The following is a 17,812-nucleotide window of genomic DNA, read 5'->3' as shown; positions in this document are numbered from 1 at the left end:
GTTTCCACTGGTTTTATCCTTGGGTTTTATTATTATTCTCATTGTTTTCTAGTTGTGTCCATAAGACTGTCCTGACTTTATTAAATGTTGGGTCACATCAGCATTTTAAAAGGTAAAAATTTTCTTTGGCAAAGTCAAGCAGCGTTTAACTGTTAAAAACGTTTTTTAAGAGTCAGACATTGTTATAACGAGAGTAACAAAACAACGACAATAATAATAGGATGGATTATGATAACAAATGGACAAAGGGAAGAGGAGAAGGGGCCAACATTAAATTTGGAGGTCATATTTTTTATACATTTTGTGTAATTATCTCAACAAGATGTAGCTGCACTCATGACCTGGTTACACTGACCTTTAAAGGGACATTGAGCCGCAGAGTCTAAAATGGATGAATTGTTGTTGTAGCTTATTAGCTGTGTTGCACCTTCCACTTCTGTTTAACCTGCCAGAGAACAAATTGATCCATAAGTGTCCATAAACTGTGTGAACTTATTGTCCCATTAGCGACTGAGCTAATGAGTTTGCTAACTAGCTCGGAGAACGTTTATTTTCTTTATTGACTAATGACGTACGACTCTGGGAACAAAATGCCACTGTGGAGTAAACGGTGAAAATAAACAACTTTCTGTTGTGAATCAACAGCTGATTAAAAATGCAGGAACATGAAGAAGAACAAATTTGACAGATTAAGAAACATGATCAGTGACAGGAGTTGACAGATATATGAGATATGCATATAATTAATTAATCAGTAGTTCATCTTTTTAATTAAGTAAATTAATAATAAATTTTCTGTTGATTGGTGAACTGATTAATCAAATAATCTTCTCTCGCTGTTGTCTGAAAGAAAAGTATTATCCAAATGTCCACCTGCACTGGACTCTCATTGACTTCATACATACGTACAGTCATGTGACATCCGTCGGCCCAATGGTGGAACTATGATCACTCAGTCATTCAGCGACGGACATTTGCGATTATAGGGCTGTGCTTTATGTTTCATACAAAACATATTTACTCTTGCAGTTTAATTGTATAGAAACACAATTTATAGGAGACATTGTTGGATCATTATTATTATTCCTCTGTTTTATTATGTCACATCAGATCAGAAATGATGGGTAATCATCCAAATGAAGTCTAATGAGGTCTGAAGCACGAGTCGACCCTCTGGATGTCCAAAGTGGTCTTGAGGCCCCTTGTGGACAAGAAGCAGGGAATTCGTGTTACATAAAAGATCAGATTGACTGATAAGTGTTGACGGTTTCATTCAGCTGCTGCTCCAAATGGAAACCACCAGCGCTGACTTCCTGTCACAGATCCTGATGTTAACAAACAGGTAATGTGGAGGGGGAGCTGATTTCTGGTAATTTCCTCTTCTGTGAGTAAAAAGTGGGCTAATAGTGCTGAGCAGAAGAAGTAGGCCAGGATATAAAGTTAATAAATAAAGGAGGATAATGTAAGAACAGTGAAGCCTCAGAGAGCTCAGCCTACATTCTGCTCAGTATTTTTAGTTCATCTGAAGCCTGAAAACTGACACGTTCACTCTGTGAATTCAGCAGGAAACAGTCTGAGTCTGTAACAGCCGTCAGTCTGAGGAACCAGCTGTGGATATAAATCACCTTTTATACAAACGTGTACACCCACAGTAAACCACCTCTACTCTGCTGAAAACCATGACAACCAATTAGTTTTTGTGCTTATCTGTGTTTTCTGAATATCAGGCCCTGATTAAATTGTTTAGTTATCAAATCATTATCTTGTGATTAATTAGCTCATTATCTGGAGACATCAAACCACCGCCGAGATCGCAGCTTTATAATGTCATTATCTCCAAATATCATCTCAAGATTAAATCTTAATTAATGCTTTGTAACCACATTTCTTCAGCTTGTGTTACCTTTATAGTTTTTCCAGTCATCACTGTTGATGTTTTGGGCTTTTTAAGACCTTTAGGAGTTTATGATGGGAGTGTAAAAGGACTTTTTACCTTTAAATAAATAAACATACATCCACATACAATTCAAACACCACAATGTTGAAAAAACATCTCTCACTAAATTCAACTTTTTAAGCTAAAAAAACGTAGTTGTGCTTTCTCCTTTCAGGATGTACGTCAGGTCCTTTTAGTGTTCGCGCTGAAGCTGATATTTCAAATTACTTGTAGAACTTACACATAATGTGATTCTCAGAAAGTTCTTCAGAAGCTTTTTCACTTTTTGTTGTTTTGTAGATTTCGCTTAAACTGTTCAACAATTTCCAATTTAGCTCATCAATGTACGAAAAGGACATCGTTGAAAGCTGTTGGTGAAAAACTGTGAACTAAAGCCTGACGCGAACGTCGCTAAATGTCACTGATGTAATACAGTAATTTGCATATTGATGACATCATCGCGCTCTCTTCTCTCCTCCTCTCTGCGCTCCCACACACAGTACTTTGATACAGACGAACTCCCAGTAAAGCTGTTCTCATTTACATGTTTTGCTGTTTCTGTTGTCCGACAACGGAACATGAAATCGTGACTGAAATGTGACCTGTTAAGACTTATACATGTTAACTGTCACGCTGCTGCTAAAATCCTGATTTTATAACCACGGGTCACCAAACACGTACGTTTAAAGACTTTTTGCTGTGATTTCAGCTGTATGTACTTGTAAAATGATCACTACTGGTGTGTAGTTTAGTGCTTCTTTGGAAGAAAAACAAAGTCGCTAAAGGGGTCTGAAAATAAAAAAACGCCCCCTGATGATGTAATAGAAAATGTTTGTGTCCAATCAAAGCCAATGGGAAACGTTCTGCCCAACCAATGGTGTAACTTCATCACTCACTCAACTCTGTCACTCAGTCAGTCACTTGGGGATGTGATAAAAATCTTTGAACTTGTTCTCGTTGTTGAACTCCGAGCTAACAAATATTCCAATTAAAACAGTTGTGTTTACCAGATTTGTGTCATTGCTGTGAACGTGGTAACCCCCCCCCCCCTCTTGAGAAAACAGTTTTAAACTTGTTACCTGCCGTCGTCGTCCTCCATTAAAACTCTGTCGTCAGAAGAAAACCTTTGAGATGAAAGACGGTTGAACTTGTGTTTTCTGTTTAATGAAAAACATGGTTCACAACAGCAGAGCATCAAAACAGAGAAGGTGAGTTCATCTCCTCCGGCTGATTGAGACTAAGATGAATAAGGCAATGACGTACAGAGACACTGCATTCTGGGATTTGGTGTACATAACCTACAATAACTGAAGGAAAACTCGATGCCACTTTCTGACAAAAAGGGGTTATAAGTCGTAACTAAAGATAGTCAATTATTTACTCATGCTTCACAGTTTGACTGATGTCTATCCTCCCCGAACATGACACTTGATTTGCGCTGAAGCTCTTTGATTCAGGTGCTTAGTAAAACATTAGTTACAGCTTATAAATGCTTTATAAAGGGTGACTTATCAGAAAGTGGAATCATAAAATCTTCCTCCATCCCTGCTGAAAAACTGTCAGAAACCATTATCGAGCTTTGACCAGCAGCAACGTTCAATGTGCTGCAGCTGGCTGTGAATCCAGTGGATGATGAGCAACATAAATGTTAAATAAGGTTTTCTACAAAGATACAACATATAAAATTGTTAAATATAGAACTTTAGGCATTTGAAAATACATTTAATGCTTCTCTCCCCCCAAAACGGACACGACAGCTCGGCTTCTACGGAGAAATGGTTTGCTTGTTGTTTCGTTGAAACCTGCCATGCTGAGTGCGTGTTTGTCCAAATGTGGCACTGGAGAATGTAAAATCGGATGTAATGCATAATGTCTCAGTCCGGTGGTTAAGAGTCAGAAATCATCATCATCCTCCAGATAAGAAGCGGAAACTTTGCACACTGATAAACATCCTGGAGAATATTTTTAAGTCAGACACAGTGTAAATAGAAATATCCTCTGTCCACTGGGGGGCGCTGTTAAAGCACAGCTGCGCTTTGAGCTACATGCTAACATCAGCATGCTAGCAATAACAATGCTAGCATGATGATGCTATGCAGGTAAATTGTTGGACGTGTAGCATGTTAGCATGCTAACATTTGCTAATTAGCTCACGGTTTGATTTGATTCCAGTTCTTGGAAGTTCTTCTGTCCCGATTCGATCTAGAATCAAACCTGTACGTGTTACAGTTCATTCGCCTGGTTTCCACGTCAGACATTATTCCTGCGACGTGATTTACTGACAGATTTCTGCCTCTAAACGTTAAAATATGTCTTCAGTCGTCCGCTAAAAGTGCCCAAAGTTTTATGTTCTTATCATTAAAATGCCCGATGTGATTTTTCACCTTCTCCACCGGCCTGATGTTCAGCACATGAACAGCTGGACGGTGCCAACAGAAACATCAACAGCTTCTCCTCATACAGATACATGTTTTTATCAACTCGTATACAATATTACTTTGCTCAGTTAAGTCACTTATATATCACAACGTGTTCATTTCTTTACATGAATATGGTGTCATGGGGGGAGTCCTGAAAGTCTCCACCCCCTTAAAACGTCTCCATCACTGGCTCTGTTCATCTTTGGTCTGTAAAAACGAAACAGAGTTTGGTGCCAAACAAAAGATATCGATCCAGCAGCTCATCGTACTCCCCGTTATTCAAATCTCCTGGAACATAAACTGAGTCGCTTTCTTTCCAGGAGGAACTTGTTCACCCCGTGAACGAAGCGACGAGCGCCGACGCCCCAGTAGTGGCTGATGATTGGTTGTCAGCAGCTGTGGCGGCAGCAGCAGATGCTGGGCGCAGCGATGATGGGTGATGTACAGTGGGAACCAATCCTTCTCTGGGGAGTGTCTGACCTCGCCGCCGCTGTCAGGAGACCTGGAGGACGGAAATAAGCAGCGTTAGAAATGAATCTGTCGAGACCAGACTGAGCGTCCGATCTGAGACCACCATCGAGAAAACTGTCAGCTACAGGAGCCTGATGAGGTCGCGCTGCTGTATGGAAGAAGTTCATGAACTAAAATCAACATTTAAAATAAAAAAATGTATAACATTTGTTATTGAAACCACGTCCTCCTCATTAGAGTTGAATCAGCACCTCTCAAAAAACCGAACATGATAACCTTCATGAAGGAGGACTGTTGAATTACACTGCTTTACCTTTAGCTATAGGTGTACCCAATAAAACTGCAGATGTATATATACGCATATATACTGTATAACCAATTAAATAGCATGAAGTAGGTTGGTTGGAGAGCAGAACGCTGTGTGTCATGGTTGGATTAGGTTGATTGGATTATGTTTTAGCATCTCCTGACTGTCCGTGCTGTTTTCCTTCAGTTACTATTTTTACTCACAGTGTCACTTTGCTCTGACAGCTCTGGTCAGCCACCTCCACTCTACCTCTGCCTCCCACAGCCCAGGACGCTTCCCAGTGGAAACCTTGAGGTGGGAAAATTAACCTTAGTGTGGACAATAAATCATGGAAGGTGAGATTAAAGGTCCCATATTATATAAAGGTCTCTGTCCATGTGTAGTGTGATTATAGATCAGCTCTAGCTTCTATATTAATACTGTGAAAGTATCAAAGCCTCAGTCCACAGAGAAATGCACACAGCCTCTATTCAGAAACTGAGCCTTAAAACCAGCCGTCAGGACTTCTGGAACTTTGTGATGTCACAACAAAGCAGTCACCAAGCCCCGCCCACCTGGACCCACCATCCAAACCTTGTAGGATTTGGTTTCTCTGAGTGCTTTTACCTGAAATCTGCTATATTTATATTGGATCACTCAGAAAACAGTCAGCCAATCAGAAGACAGGCTCAGAGCCTCCTCTCTTCTGATTGGCTCACCGACCTGTTGTTACTAGAGCTGCAGAGAGAAGCCTGAGAGAGGAGATGTAAAACTACACTGAGATGGTTTTTGGTTCTTAAAACCACAAATATATCTTGGTACAGATCAACACTTCAAAATAAAACACGGTATTTTCACGGTAAGTATTTTCAGGTAGTTTGTTTCAGAGCAGACAGTGATGTTACTGTGTCGTTCTACATGGTTTAACATATCAGCTGATCACAGAGCAATAATGTAATGCACCTACATGACAGGTAGATACACATAAATAATAAAACATGATGATAAATATATAAACGATAGTAAATTATTAATACAAAGAATGTAATTTATAGAATATGTTTGTTTTATAAATATTTAGAACGAGTTAGATCGATTTCAAGTGAACCAGTTGATGTTGACTGTTTTCATAAATTATTATCACCTCTGAATAAAACATTAATGTACAGGTAATACTCATTGCTATTCTCACCACACGCAACTTTCAGTGCGCACGAGAACGAACCAGTGCAACAATGAACAAAAAGAGAAAGTCTCTGCACACTTTGCATGTTAAAATATAAACATCAGACACACAAATAAAATAAAATACTACTATAATTCTATTTGTGCTCATTAGATGAAGTGCAGTCTTACATTTAATATTGTGCAGCAGTCGTATAAAATCAAAGTAGCTACCACAAATGAAATATATAAAAACAATTCATATAAAAAGCATTGATTAGGTTGCGACTGTTGCATTAAAAGTGCTCCTCAGCTTCATGTTTTCCCTGCAGCTGAGCGACTCTGCTGGGCTTCATTAGAGGAAACGAGCCTCACACAGACCACAGAATTAAAAAAACCCACACGGTCCTTTCGTCCAATTAAGCAGCCGAGCTGGAACTCGGAGCGAATGCACGACGCGAATCCACTGACGGGATGGGAATTTACACAACACGTCTGCATGTCGGAGGCACAGAGGGAGGAGGAGGAGGAGGAGGAGGAAGTAAGAATAAATGAAGCGCTGAAATATCGACTTCAGAAAAACATCATGAAAGTACAGACGAGTGTGAATCTTAAAAAGAGCTCCACAGCTTCACGTTTTACAACAACCATACCTGGATTAAAACCAGCCAACAAAGTGTTTGTCCATCAGTCTCTCAGCACTTTCTGACTTCCCTAACTCTCTGGCACTCACCCCCATTGGCTCCTACTGAATATGTAAATGTCACAAACACGTAAGAGTGCTGCAGGGATGAGGTGTTTTTGTAGGCCAACCCCGGATGTTAGCATCACCCGGATGTCAACGGGGCCAATTTGGATTACTGTAGAAAATAAGATCACTACTAAACAGAAGTTCATGATACTCACATGTTCTGTTCAGCAGGATAATCTTCAACCAATGAACAATGAACACCACTTTATGATGTGGAGGTGACATGCAGCAAAGGGCCAGAGGTCACATTTGAACCTGGGCCACCGAGGCGCCCCAGCATCGTTTTTGAGAGACATAAAAGCTTAAAAATCACAGTTGGGGTATTTACTGACGTATTTCACATCATAGAATAAAGACCACAGGCCTTATTTCAGCCATCTGAACAAAAGCTGATTCAACAATCCCCTAGGCTTCTGGACGACAGAACTGGAAGTGCTAAAATGCTAACTCAAAAATGCTAACTAATTTTCGTGTTTTATGACTCATTCCTGCGCTACGATATTATATCATTAAAAACAGGCTTGGTAATTTCCTACAGCAGCTGGTCACCGTGATCTTTCGCAAACATTAAACAAAAGGAAATAGTGAATTTGTTGGGGACTATTTTCACCAGCGGATTAATCCATGTTTGAGTATTTCTGGCAGCAGGACGGTGTGTGCGGGATTGTGCGGGTGTGTTCATGGCGATGAAGGAACATGTGAGCCAGCGCAACAATGTGACTCACTCATGTGTTTTAATAGTTTAAGACAATTATTAACAATTAATGGAGCTGTAGCTGATTAAACAACCGAGTTACACCAGCAGATACACAAAGAAGCTTTGTGTGCGCTCCTGAATGAACCGTAGGTTTGGCGCTTTTGATGCTGATTGACACACACGTTCGTCTGACAGCAGCAGTGGAATCCGCCTCGCAGAGCGTGGACATGTCCGGCTGAAGGCTCTGAGATGCTGATTAAAAACGATGAGACTCTGGGGATGAGAAAGGACACTTCATTTCTGTCCCCTCTGTGGAGGCAGAGCTCTCTGTAATTGCTTCCAGGTGAAGACTCGCATGAAGAAGAAGAAGAAGAAACAGTGGCGGCACCTCTGAGCCGCTCACCTTTGAATTATTCATGTCCACCCTGTTCGACTGCAGCTGGAATCCTAAAAGAGCCGGAGGAGTCAGACAAGGACGAGCTGGATTACACTAAGAACCATATATCACTCTGGAACAGCATCAAAATGCAGACCGTCCCTAAACGCGCCGCTCACAGCTGATTAAACATGGAGGTGAAGGCGTGTTTGGAACATTTCAGATCTGTTGCTTAAATTCCTGTGATCAGAGCACACATGAAACGTCTTTGTAGGAACAGGAGGAAACGCTCAGTGCTCTCACTGCTGCGGCCCTCAGCTGGTTTGTCACATCTTCCTGTTGAGTTCAAGTGATCGAGGCTGCAGAATGTTTTCTCAAAATGTCCAAAAAAAACCAAACATCACACACATACTGATGGAATGAGCAACAGATCTCTGAAGTTTTATTGTTGGACAACAGAAAATAGTTTACCGTCTAAATGATCTGCAGGTGATTTCATCTGCAGCTGGTGATGCAACAAGTCCTCGGTTACAATTATAAAAACAAGAACTGTACCGAAAAGCAGTGTACCGGACCTTCGGCGCCATGGTTACACTAATAAACAGTCATTGCTTGGTTAGGTTAAGGAAAAGATTGTGGATTTTGGGGTTGAAATAAGTACTTCCTCAACATTAGACGATCCGTGTTGTCATGGTTACAATAATAACAACGTGGCTAACTTTGGTCACGGATAACAGAAACAACATACAACTACATGGTTTCACGTGGGAATCGAACAACGCTCTCCTGCGTCATATTCATCCATCCACCACAACCTCCTCCTGGCGTGGACTCACTCTCTCTTTAAATGTCATAATTACTACGACCACTAGATGTCGCCTAGCAACAAAACCTAACTACGGGTCATAATAACTCGTTTTTTTTCCAGGACAGACTCTTAAAGTGGAAAACAGAAACCGTAGTGTGACCGCTCCTTCACCTCGTCCCTTCAAACTAATTCTGTCTGTTTACTGGTCAGGTTTCAATCAAACTGACTCCTGAGAGTTTCTACCTGAGCAGGAAACAAGGTGAACACAAGCAGCAGCTGTAATCTTGCTTGTACTGAAAAAAACCCCAAAAAAACAAAGGGATATTCAGTCGGGGAATTTGCATCGAGTCGTTTTCACATTCAAAGTAAAATGTTGTCCTTCTCTCCAAGGAGAGCTGGATTCCTGCTTGATTGAGCGATTTGCTCCTCTGTGTAATAAGTGTACCTCTGCAGGTTTCAATATACAGACAGGTAAAGTCATACTTTTTTTTTTCCCAAGGACAGTTATGTTGTAAAAAACAAAAACCAAAAAAAAAACCAAAAAAAAAACAAAAAAAAACTCCAGGTGGAGCCGACGCAGCGAGCCACAAATGAGTTCTGCTTCCTGCTCGCGACGCCTGATTACACCTTTGAGATGGCAAATAACACCCTGGCTCCGCAGACTGTAATGATCATGTACGATTGTTGGAAATGAAATGCTGAACACTTTCAGCTGCTCTGAACCGATTTTAAAGAGATGAAGAGTTGTCAGTGGTTTTAACCTCTTCAGCTGCACCTGAAAACACCTCCTTCATTTCAGACTCATCTTCAAGATACTAAATCTGAATCTGGACTTTAAAGATACTGAATTGGGGAAATTAAGGTGTTTTTTAAAATTATTTTTAATTAATTTTGTTTTTAGCTATTACAGTCCTTCACACTCTGGTTGGTAATTTAATGACAAGATCAATATTTTATTTGGTTTGTGTGATGGTATCAGTGCAGCTGTTTCACAATGTTTCCTGTCTTTATGCTAAGCTAATCTAACGGGTTGATGACTAACTTTGGTTTTAAGGGCCTTATTTTAAATGGTGCAACCAGTGACCAACTCAAACAGCTGTTGCATGACTCTCTGCACTTACCGTTCTGGTTTGTTCATGCTGCTGTAATGTGTTGTGTAACTTCACACTTCACAAGAGCTGAACTCACACAGATTAAAATGAACTACTTCACATTCAAATTTCAAACACTTGCTTGTAGTAGCAGCCAAAGGTTAACCGGCACAGGTAAAGGATCCGGGTGGGCCGGGTGCGCTCCAAAACAAACGTTACGCCCATGGTCCCCAAACCCTAAAGCCTGAAGCGCAATCTCGCACATACAACCAAAAACAAATCCAACAGACAATCCAAACACAATATACAATCAATATCCAAAAAAACACCAAACTGCACGGCCAGGCAGCCTACCAAATACAAACCGGTACAAAAGTCCACAGTCACAAACCCTACCTAGAAGTCCCAGCACAAACGGGAGCAAAGACGAGACAAGCCCCCAACTTGTCCACATTTTATGACACATTATTTAAGTGGTAAAACATATACTGGCTTCATTGTTCTTCTTCTGATATTTTCTGGCGGTTGGCAAACAGCTTTTTTGACGCAATAGCTCCACCTTCTGCGGTGGCGTTAGCCCTCAAGAGAGTTAACAAAGCTCATGTTCATTAGTGTCAAACAGATGTGCATTTACTTCAGACCAGTATTCAGACGCCTTCACTTTTTGCACACTTGTGTCGTAGATTTTCGTTCCGTCACTCTGCACTAAATAATCCATACTGACGAAGTGAAAACATGTCTTTAGAAATCAGAAGTTTATTGAAAATGAAGAACTAAATCTCTCATTTACAGAAGTTTTCAGACGCTTTATTCAGGACTTTGTTGAAGTCCCTTTGGCAGCAATTACAGCTTCCAGTCTTCTTGGTAAGTCCCTACAAGCTTTGCACACCTGCATTTTTATTTTAGTTTTGCCTTACCTCAGTGTTGAATATGAGTTCACAGATCAGATGTCAGAATCGACCGCACGTCATCAGGTGATCTGAGCTTCAGCAGGACTGAGCTTTAATCAGTGCCGCTGCGGCGAGTCCGGTCATCTCCAAACACTTCCTTCCTCCTGTTGTCGTCTTCACACAAACTGCTGCGGTCGTGCAGTTCGTACCTGCTCTCTGATTGGCTCTTGCTAAAGCACTGGCGGCCCAATGGGATCAATTACAGGAAGAGGATGAGAATGAAGCACCTGTCATGCATCGCTTTCTCCTCTCCCCCCAAATGAGAGAGTTTTTAATTCACAGCCAGGTGTTTAGACAGACAGATAACAGAGCTGAAGACGAAACAACCAGAGAGACTCAGTGAAACCGCAGAATCAGAATCAGTGGAGCAGTTCAAGTGGAGGAAGTGGACGGCGCCGTACGTATCGTGTCCTTAAAGTTTTACTTCACACAGTAGCTTCCGACTTTGTGGTTTTCCTTGTCTGTTGTGGAAGTCTGGGGCCGGTTGCACAAAACGTTTTCTCCTTAGCTGAGGGAGTTACTTAACGTGTTGCGCAGAATCTCGGACAAAAGGTTGAGGCTTTTGCAGCAGTGAAAGATTTTACAGCGGTAAAACTCTACTGTGTCGTTAAGGGTGTCTCCTGGTCGTGGAACACGATGGGATGAGGACGGGTTAATTTTCTTCATTTATTGCCATAAACTCGGACGTGTTGCAGTTAAGATCGAGTCCAACGTACCTGTAGGTGTTTTCCATACTTTGTTTAATCACCAAGGCCTTTTGTGCAGCGGTTTAACTGACTTTAAGTGATTCCTTAAGGATAAGACTGAGACAAGGAGAAAACTTTTTAATGCTTAAACTTAAGGGTGTATTGTGAAACTGTTTTTATTTGAAAATATTAACTTAAAGGGGACATATTATGCTCCTTTTCAACAAGTTTGAATAAGTCTCAGAGGTCCCCAAAGCATGTATTTGAAGCTTTTTGCTAAAAAATCCACTCCGATCCTATATTTCAGCATGCCTGTAAACCCCTCTTTTTCAGCCCTGTTCAGAACAGGCTGTTTCTGTGTCTGTAGCTTTAAATGCAATGAGCTGTGCCTGACCACGCCCCTCTCCGGAAGGGGCTGCCGTTCGGGCTTGTGGCACCGTGCTCTAATGTTTACGGTGACCGTGACCGGCAACCTGGCGTCGGTAGCGATTTGGTTCAACCACACAACTTTTATCCAGAATCTGACCCAGAGGGAGAGGCTGCTGAAGAAGTTCAAACTCTACAACTGCAGCAGGACGTTTCTGAATGGTTGGTAACCAATTTTGTGTATTTTGACATTACATTTTCAGTTTGTTGATGAGAGCTGGCACACAGTTACTAACATGTAGCTAGGTAGCTAATGCTAACTGTTACTGTCTCGTCATTACTGGAGCTCTTTTGGTAAATAAGCACTATTGTGAATAGTGTAATGTAGTTATCTGTCATGCCTCCTTAGATATACTTTTACAGTCTGAAAATGTTTGTTGTATGTGGACTGCTACAGGTGTTCAATGTCAGTACTAGTCAGATATATTAATAGGTGCTGACAAAGTAAATCATTTTTCTCCATGTTTTGAGCAGAGATGCTCATCATGACATCTTCCTTTATGTAGTAAATTTATTTTGTGTTTTACAGTAAAAGCTGTAAATCAGCATAAACATGTCTGACAGCAACAGTAATCTTTAGTCAAAGACTAAACTGGGCAGTTTTCTACACTACACTGTTGTCAAGCTCCACATTATATGCAATAAGTGACATGTTATAAATTACCTCGGTTATATCTGTTATATATTTTGGACAGGTGCTCCTGTGGAAACTGTGCAACCATGCCCACAGAAGCTGAGAATATCTGCTGCTAGGAGATACCACAGGTAGCATTCTCACTAGACAAACTAATCAGTAATTTGTTTTGATTACATTACATTTATAATAAACCATAGAATGTCCCATTTGCAATTCACTGTAGGTTACCAGACAGCTATGGGAGATCGAGGAAGATTTACCATGTACGGTCGGCCGTCCTGGGTTGGAGCCGCTCTGCCTCACTGTGTACTCCCTCCAGAATGCCTGCAACATGTACCGCACTGACTACGGTCCTTTACAGTTGAGAGGAATACACCAGTATGTTTTGCTTCTTTGTAAAAACATAGTTTCAATCTAAATAAAAGATGTTAGGCAGTCTTGTTTTACTTCAGTGCACATAATTTTACAATGGTAATAACACACCACAAATAGAGTAACACACACTCAAATAAATTAGTTTAGCTGCTCTTTGATTTGTAAAGTTCTTCTATCAGCAGATAGTGTGCATATAATATATGAATTCAGAGGAGTCATTTCTTTAGTAACAATCAAGCATTTATTTACATCAAATGAGGCAGGTATAATCAGTGATAATAAAAAAAAAACTGTAGGATTCACTGGATCCATATAAAAAATTGTGAGACACAACATAGATATATGTTTGCAAGACTAAATGCCCTGTCCAGTTGTTTTAGTCAGTACAGGTATCTAGCCTATAGGAGCTTTGTGAGCTGGTGCTGGGGCTTCCTTGGTTGCAGAATCTGGGTCGTCATTCCAGCCTGCCTGGTCCTACGCATCCATGCCGTGTTTCCTGACGCCACAGGCCGGTACGTGGGCTTTAGACTGGCCCATGATAGAACCGGGACACATAGCTGGATATGACCTCCTCCTTCTCAGGCCGCTCGAACTGTGCAGTGAGGTCCTCTGGGATGGGGATGGCCAAAGCAGCTTCTGTGTATGGTCCCAGGTCACAAAGACTTTTTCAAATATGAGGTCCACCACATTCCCTGTTTGATAAAACACAAAAGATTTTTTTTTTTTTACATTTTTCACTTTTTTTTTTTTTTTACAAAACAATGATTGAAAGTCTGTTTCTAAATACCTCCTGATATTTTCTTTACTGTATTTTGTTATTGATGGAACTGTCATAACATTATATGTGCAATATTTAATACAATGTGTACAAAACATTTTTTGGTTGAAGAATAAAATAATATAACACTTATAGAATGTCAGCCCAGTCTTAATTGGTTTAGCTCTGCATTCTCCCTTCATGGCTTTTGGAAATTGGACCTTGAACAGTGGTTCACCTTCTTTTGTTTGGGCTTGTGGTCGGTCAGCATTTTCATTGTAGTACATGGCAGCGAGGTGACAGATGATGACAGAAACCTTAGCCTACACACTCTCACAAGTTGTAAGTAACCACAGCTTCATTTACCTGCACATTATTCCAAGACTGATAAATGACTGTTAGGTTTATCAAAAGTAGATGCACTTCAGATGGCTACAGACCTGTAATTCTGATGTGAGGCTGAAGACTCTTCAAGGATAACTGTGTGCCTGCAGTGGGTCAGTCTGGCATGCAACATCCCCTGTTGCAGGAAGCTGTATAGATGGCCTGAACAGAGGAAACAGAGGTTACACCAACATCTCCTCAAATGTGTAGTTATGGCAACAGCTGCAAACAGTGCAAGAATGATAACAGATGCTCTCAATTATGTGTAAACTGGGTTGTCAATAGCTTGTAAATGCTGCAAATAGCTCACTATATGTGCAAGATGCAAAAAATGTGTATTATAGACTATCCCCTTGGACATATCCCCTTAACTCTGCGCTTATCTAGATATTCCCTACAGGCACTGTATCTGTAAACATGATATAAACGTTCAAACGGCCATCATAAGGCATGACTCTCAATAATAACTTTCACAGCACTAATAAACAAGCCCGGACACCTATGCTAATCAATACAGAGCCTATTTTTAGTCCGAATTTTACCTGCTTGACTTTACAGACAGCTAAAACGCCTTTAAAGTATAATACATTTAACAGGGTGGCTCTAATCAATGTCACACGGCGATACCAAGCAGAAGAATTGCATACAATCTGTACCCGGCTATACCCGGCTGCGTGTCGACGACGCTAAACGTTAGCCACGTTAGCTGCCATGCTAACAACACACGCAACAGGCTCTCGTGAACAAACAGTAAAGCAACATAAAATGGTAAAACTTACAGCTCCGAAGTTCAAAGTTGGGTCACGGACAGTCAGTACTGATCCAAGCTTTATCTTGAGACTTGTAGCAAATCCTGCATTGTCCTGGCCCTCGTTGAGAAAGCAGTCCGAGGTGAAATGGTTAGCACACGTACAACACTTTCGGAGTTGGAGCGGGAACATTTCCATCAAAAATAAAATTAATCCACTGGGTCTTCAGATCCTCGGGCGTAGGGATTAAAAAAAGACTTCTGTGTTGGTTTGTGCAGCCAACAACAAAGCAACTACTGAGTTTCCCTCGTACCTTCGACATTGTTCTACCGAAAGCCAGTGTTCGCGAGGGAAGTAACGATACCGTCTGTAACACGGACTCAGAGGGCGGAACATACACCTAGCTCGGGGAGCGTCACCCATCCGGGGGGAGGGGCATCGCCCTTCTTGACGTCACCAGGGGCGAATCTCCATTTCGCTCATTTGAGCACACATTTCTTGAAAGGTGGAGAAAGCAAAAGAACGAGAGGATGGACTTTTCTCATGTTTGGGGGGTCCGTAGACACGCCAGGGACACATACTACCGATAGAAAACCATGGAAAAGTGCATTTTGCATAATAGGTCCCCTTTAAGGCGGCCCCAGACCTTCAGCTCATTCAGTTTGAAATAAGCTAATAAAATAAGCAAAGTAATTAAATAAGATATTACATTAACAGACATCAGCTGACACCTTGTATCTTCACTGCAGCTTCCTTCAGCTCTTGCTTGTCGTGCGTTCTCTCTCCCTTTACTCTCGTCTTCAGGAAGTGGATTGCAGCTCAGTAGGACTGAGATCATGTGACTGACTCTTCCACCTCCTCATCCTGAAAAGCTCTTCGGTTGTTTGTTTAGTATCTTGATGAATGATGAAATGTCATCCAGTGATGCATTTGGCTGAATCTGAACTGAATGCTCCTGCAGACCTTCGGCATTCATACTTCCATCAGCAGTGAAATCATCAATAAAGGCCAGTGTGCCAGTTCAGCTGTCAGCCATAACAGAACATGTCTGACGGATGATTTTCTTCAAACTTTTTCTCGCTTTCCATCATTTTGACAGAGGCTGATTTTCGTTTCTTCAGTCCATCAAACCTTGTCCCAGAACTCGACCCGTTTCTTTTTGTATGTGTTCATGAACTGCAGTCTGGCTTTTCTATATCTGAGTTTTAACAGGTGTGCGCATCATGTGCTGAATCCTTCTGAGGTTCGGCTCGTGACGTATTCTCTCGATCGTTGACGAGGAAACATGTTGTCTCCGACATCTCGGAGAGCATTCTTCACTTCCTTCTACGGGAAAATGAGTTTCTGTTCATCCACAGACTTTGTGCCTCTCCGTCCACCAGCTCGTTTGACTGAGAGAGTTTTACTTGTTTATCTTCTTCACTTGTCTGGTCACCTCTTTACTCTAACACACAACTCCACCTCAAGATGAATGGGAACTCCCAGCTCTCAGTCAAACCATGGGTGAGCGCTTGCACTCAAGCAACACAACTACCCAAGAAGCATTTGGTAGCCAAGCGATAATTCAGTTTTTTATCAAAGTTATTAGTTGTCTTAAAATAAATCAAAACACATCAACAGCAGCCAGGGTTAAAGTTATAAATCTTTTTTTGATTATAAAGCAGGATTAGGTTCTATATCAACCCTTAAAGACTGGATGAGATGTACACGAGTATTTGATTTTGTGGTTTTTCAGACGTGACTGATGAAATGCATCGTGATTTACTCAAGAAGGAAAATTCCATTATAGGAAATGTTATTTCATTTGGTTTTTAAAGTCTGACGGCCCGAGCGAGGGGAGCGATGTTGAAGCAGATTACAGCAATTACCTGGATGAAAACAACAAAGACAACAACTTGGAAGATTCAGACTCTGATTTTAACCTGCTACGCTGCTAACCAGCTAGTCAAGGCTCAGGGCAAGCCGGTATCACCAATAGCTAGAGGTAAAGATTCACCTGATGCAAAGTGGTCATTAAAACCTTTATTTCTCAACCTCTGAAGCAGATAGAAATATGAAATAAAAACCATTTGAGACCTTAAACATTTGGCTTTGTCACAAAAAAAAAAAAAAAAAAAAACAGTCGCCGCCCCTCAGCAATGCCCCAAGTCCACCGTCCAATCTTGCAGGATTTGGCTTCCTACATTGTGATGGTTTTTGGTTCTTAAAACCACAAATATATCTTCTTATGGATCAAACACTGGAAGAGGGTAAAACATTGGGGCTTTAATTTAAAAAAAAAAACATCATCGTCTGCAGCTCATTAAAACAAACTCAGCCAATTTCCAAACTTTTAAATGTTCAAAACTGTAAACAAATGAACAACAGCAGTTGAGTGACCCAAGAACCAGATCTCATCAGAGACTCTGAGGAGAGGAAGAGTCAGAATCCCTTAAAGGAGAAGAAATAATAAAAAAGAAATTAAATCTGTGGCAGAAACAATCAGATGGCAGAAATGAGCTTCAGCGCGTTGTTAGTTACACATTAGTTTAAATCACATTACTGCTCTACAACAGCAAATACAGCCTCCGTTATCAGTGTGTGTGTGTGTGTGTGTGTGTTATCTGCTGTTTCTATGATAAACACTGCAGCTGGCAGTGAAGCAGGCGTCCTTGTTTTCGACATAATTGCTTTATGATGAATTGTGGCTGGTGATGAGAAACAATGAGCTCTGTTTCTATTTATTTCACTTCCGAAGCAAAAACAAGCCAGAAATTGTCTCATTAATATTGCAAAGCTGCAGCTTCTTAAAATATTAAAGAGAGCTGTAAAAAACCCATTTTTTGATATATTCTCATCCCTGTAGATG

The 17,812-nt window shown here is 41.0% G+C and overlaps 1 protein-coding gene across 2 annotated transcripts in view; it reads right to left on the bottom strand.

Annotated features, from left to right (window-relative positions):
* Window positions 1–3,073: 3,073 nt before the first annotated feature.
* Window positions 3,074–17,812, bottom strand: part of LOC130176947 (chemokine-like protein TAFA-5) — a 46,500-nt gene continuing 31,761 nt past the window's right edge. For both annotated transcript variants that reach the window (XM_056388395.1, XM_056388394.1), the window contains one exon: window positions 3,074–4,858. In XM_056388395.1, the coding sequence (XP_056244370.1) occupies window positions 4,850–4,858 (9 nt within the window). In that variant the 3' untranslated portion in view covers window positions 3,074–4,849. The remainder of the gene's footprint in view (window positions 4,859–17,812) is intronic.

This window comes from Seriola aureovittata, chromosome 10 (genome assembly GCF_021018895.1).
Source record: "Seriola aureovittata isolate HTS-2021-v1 ecotype China chromosome 10, ASM2101889v1, whole genome shotgun sequence".
NCBI classification, from domain to species: Eukaryota; Metazoa; Chordata; class Actinopteri; order Carangiformes; family Carangidae; genus Seriola; species Seriola aureovittata.
This window is presented reverse-complemented; position numbering and strand designations above follow the sequence as displayed.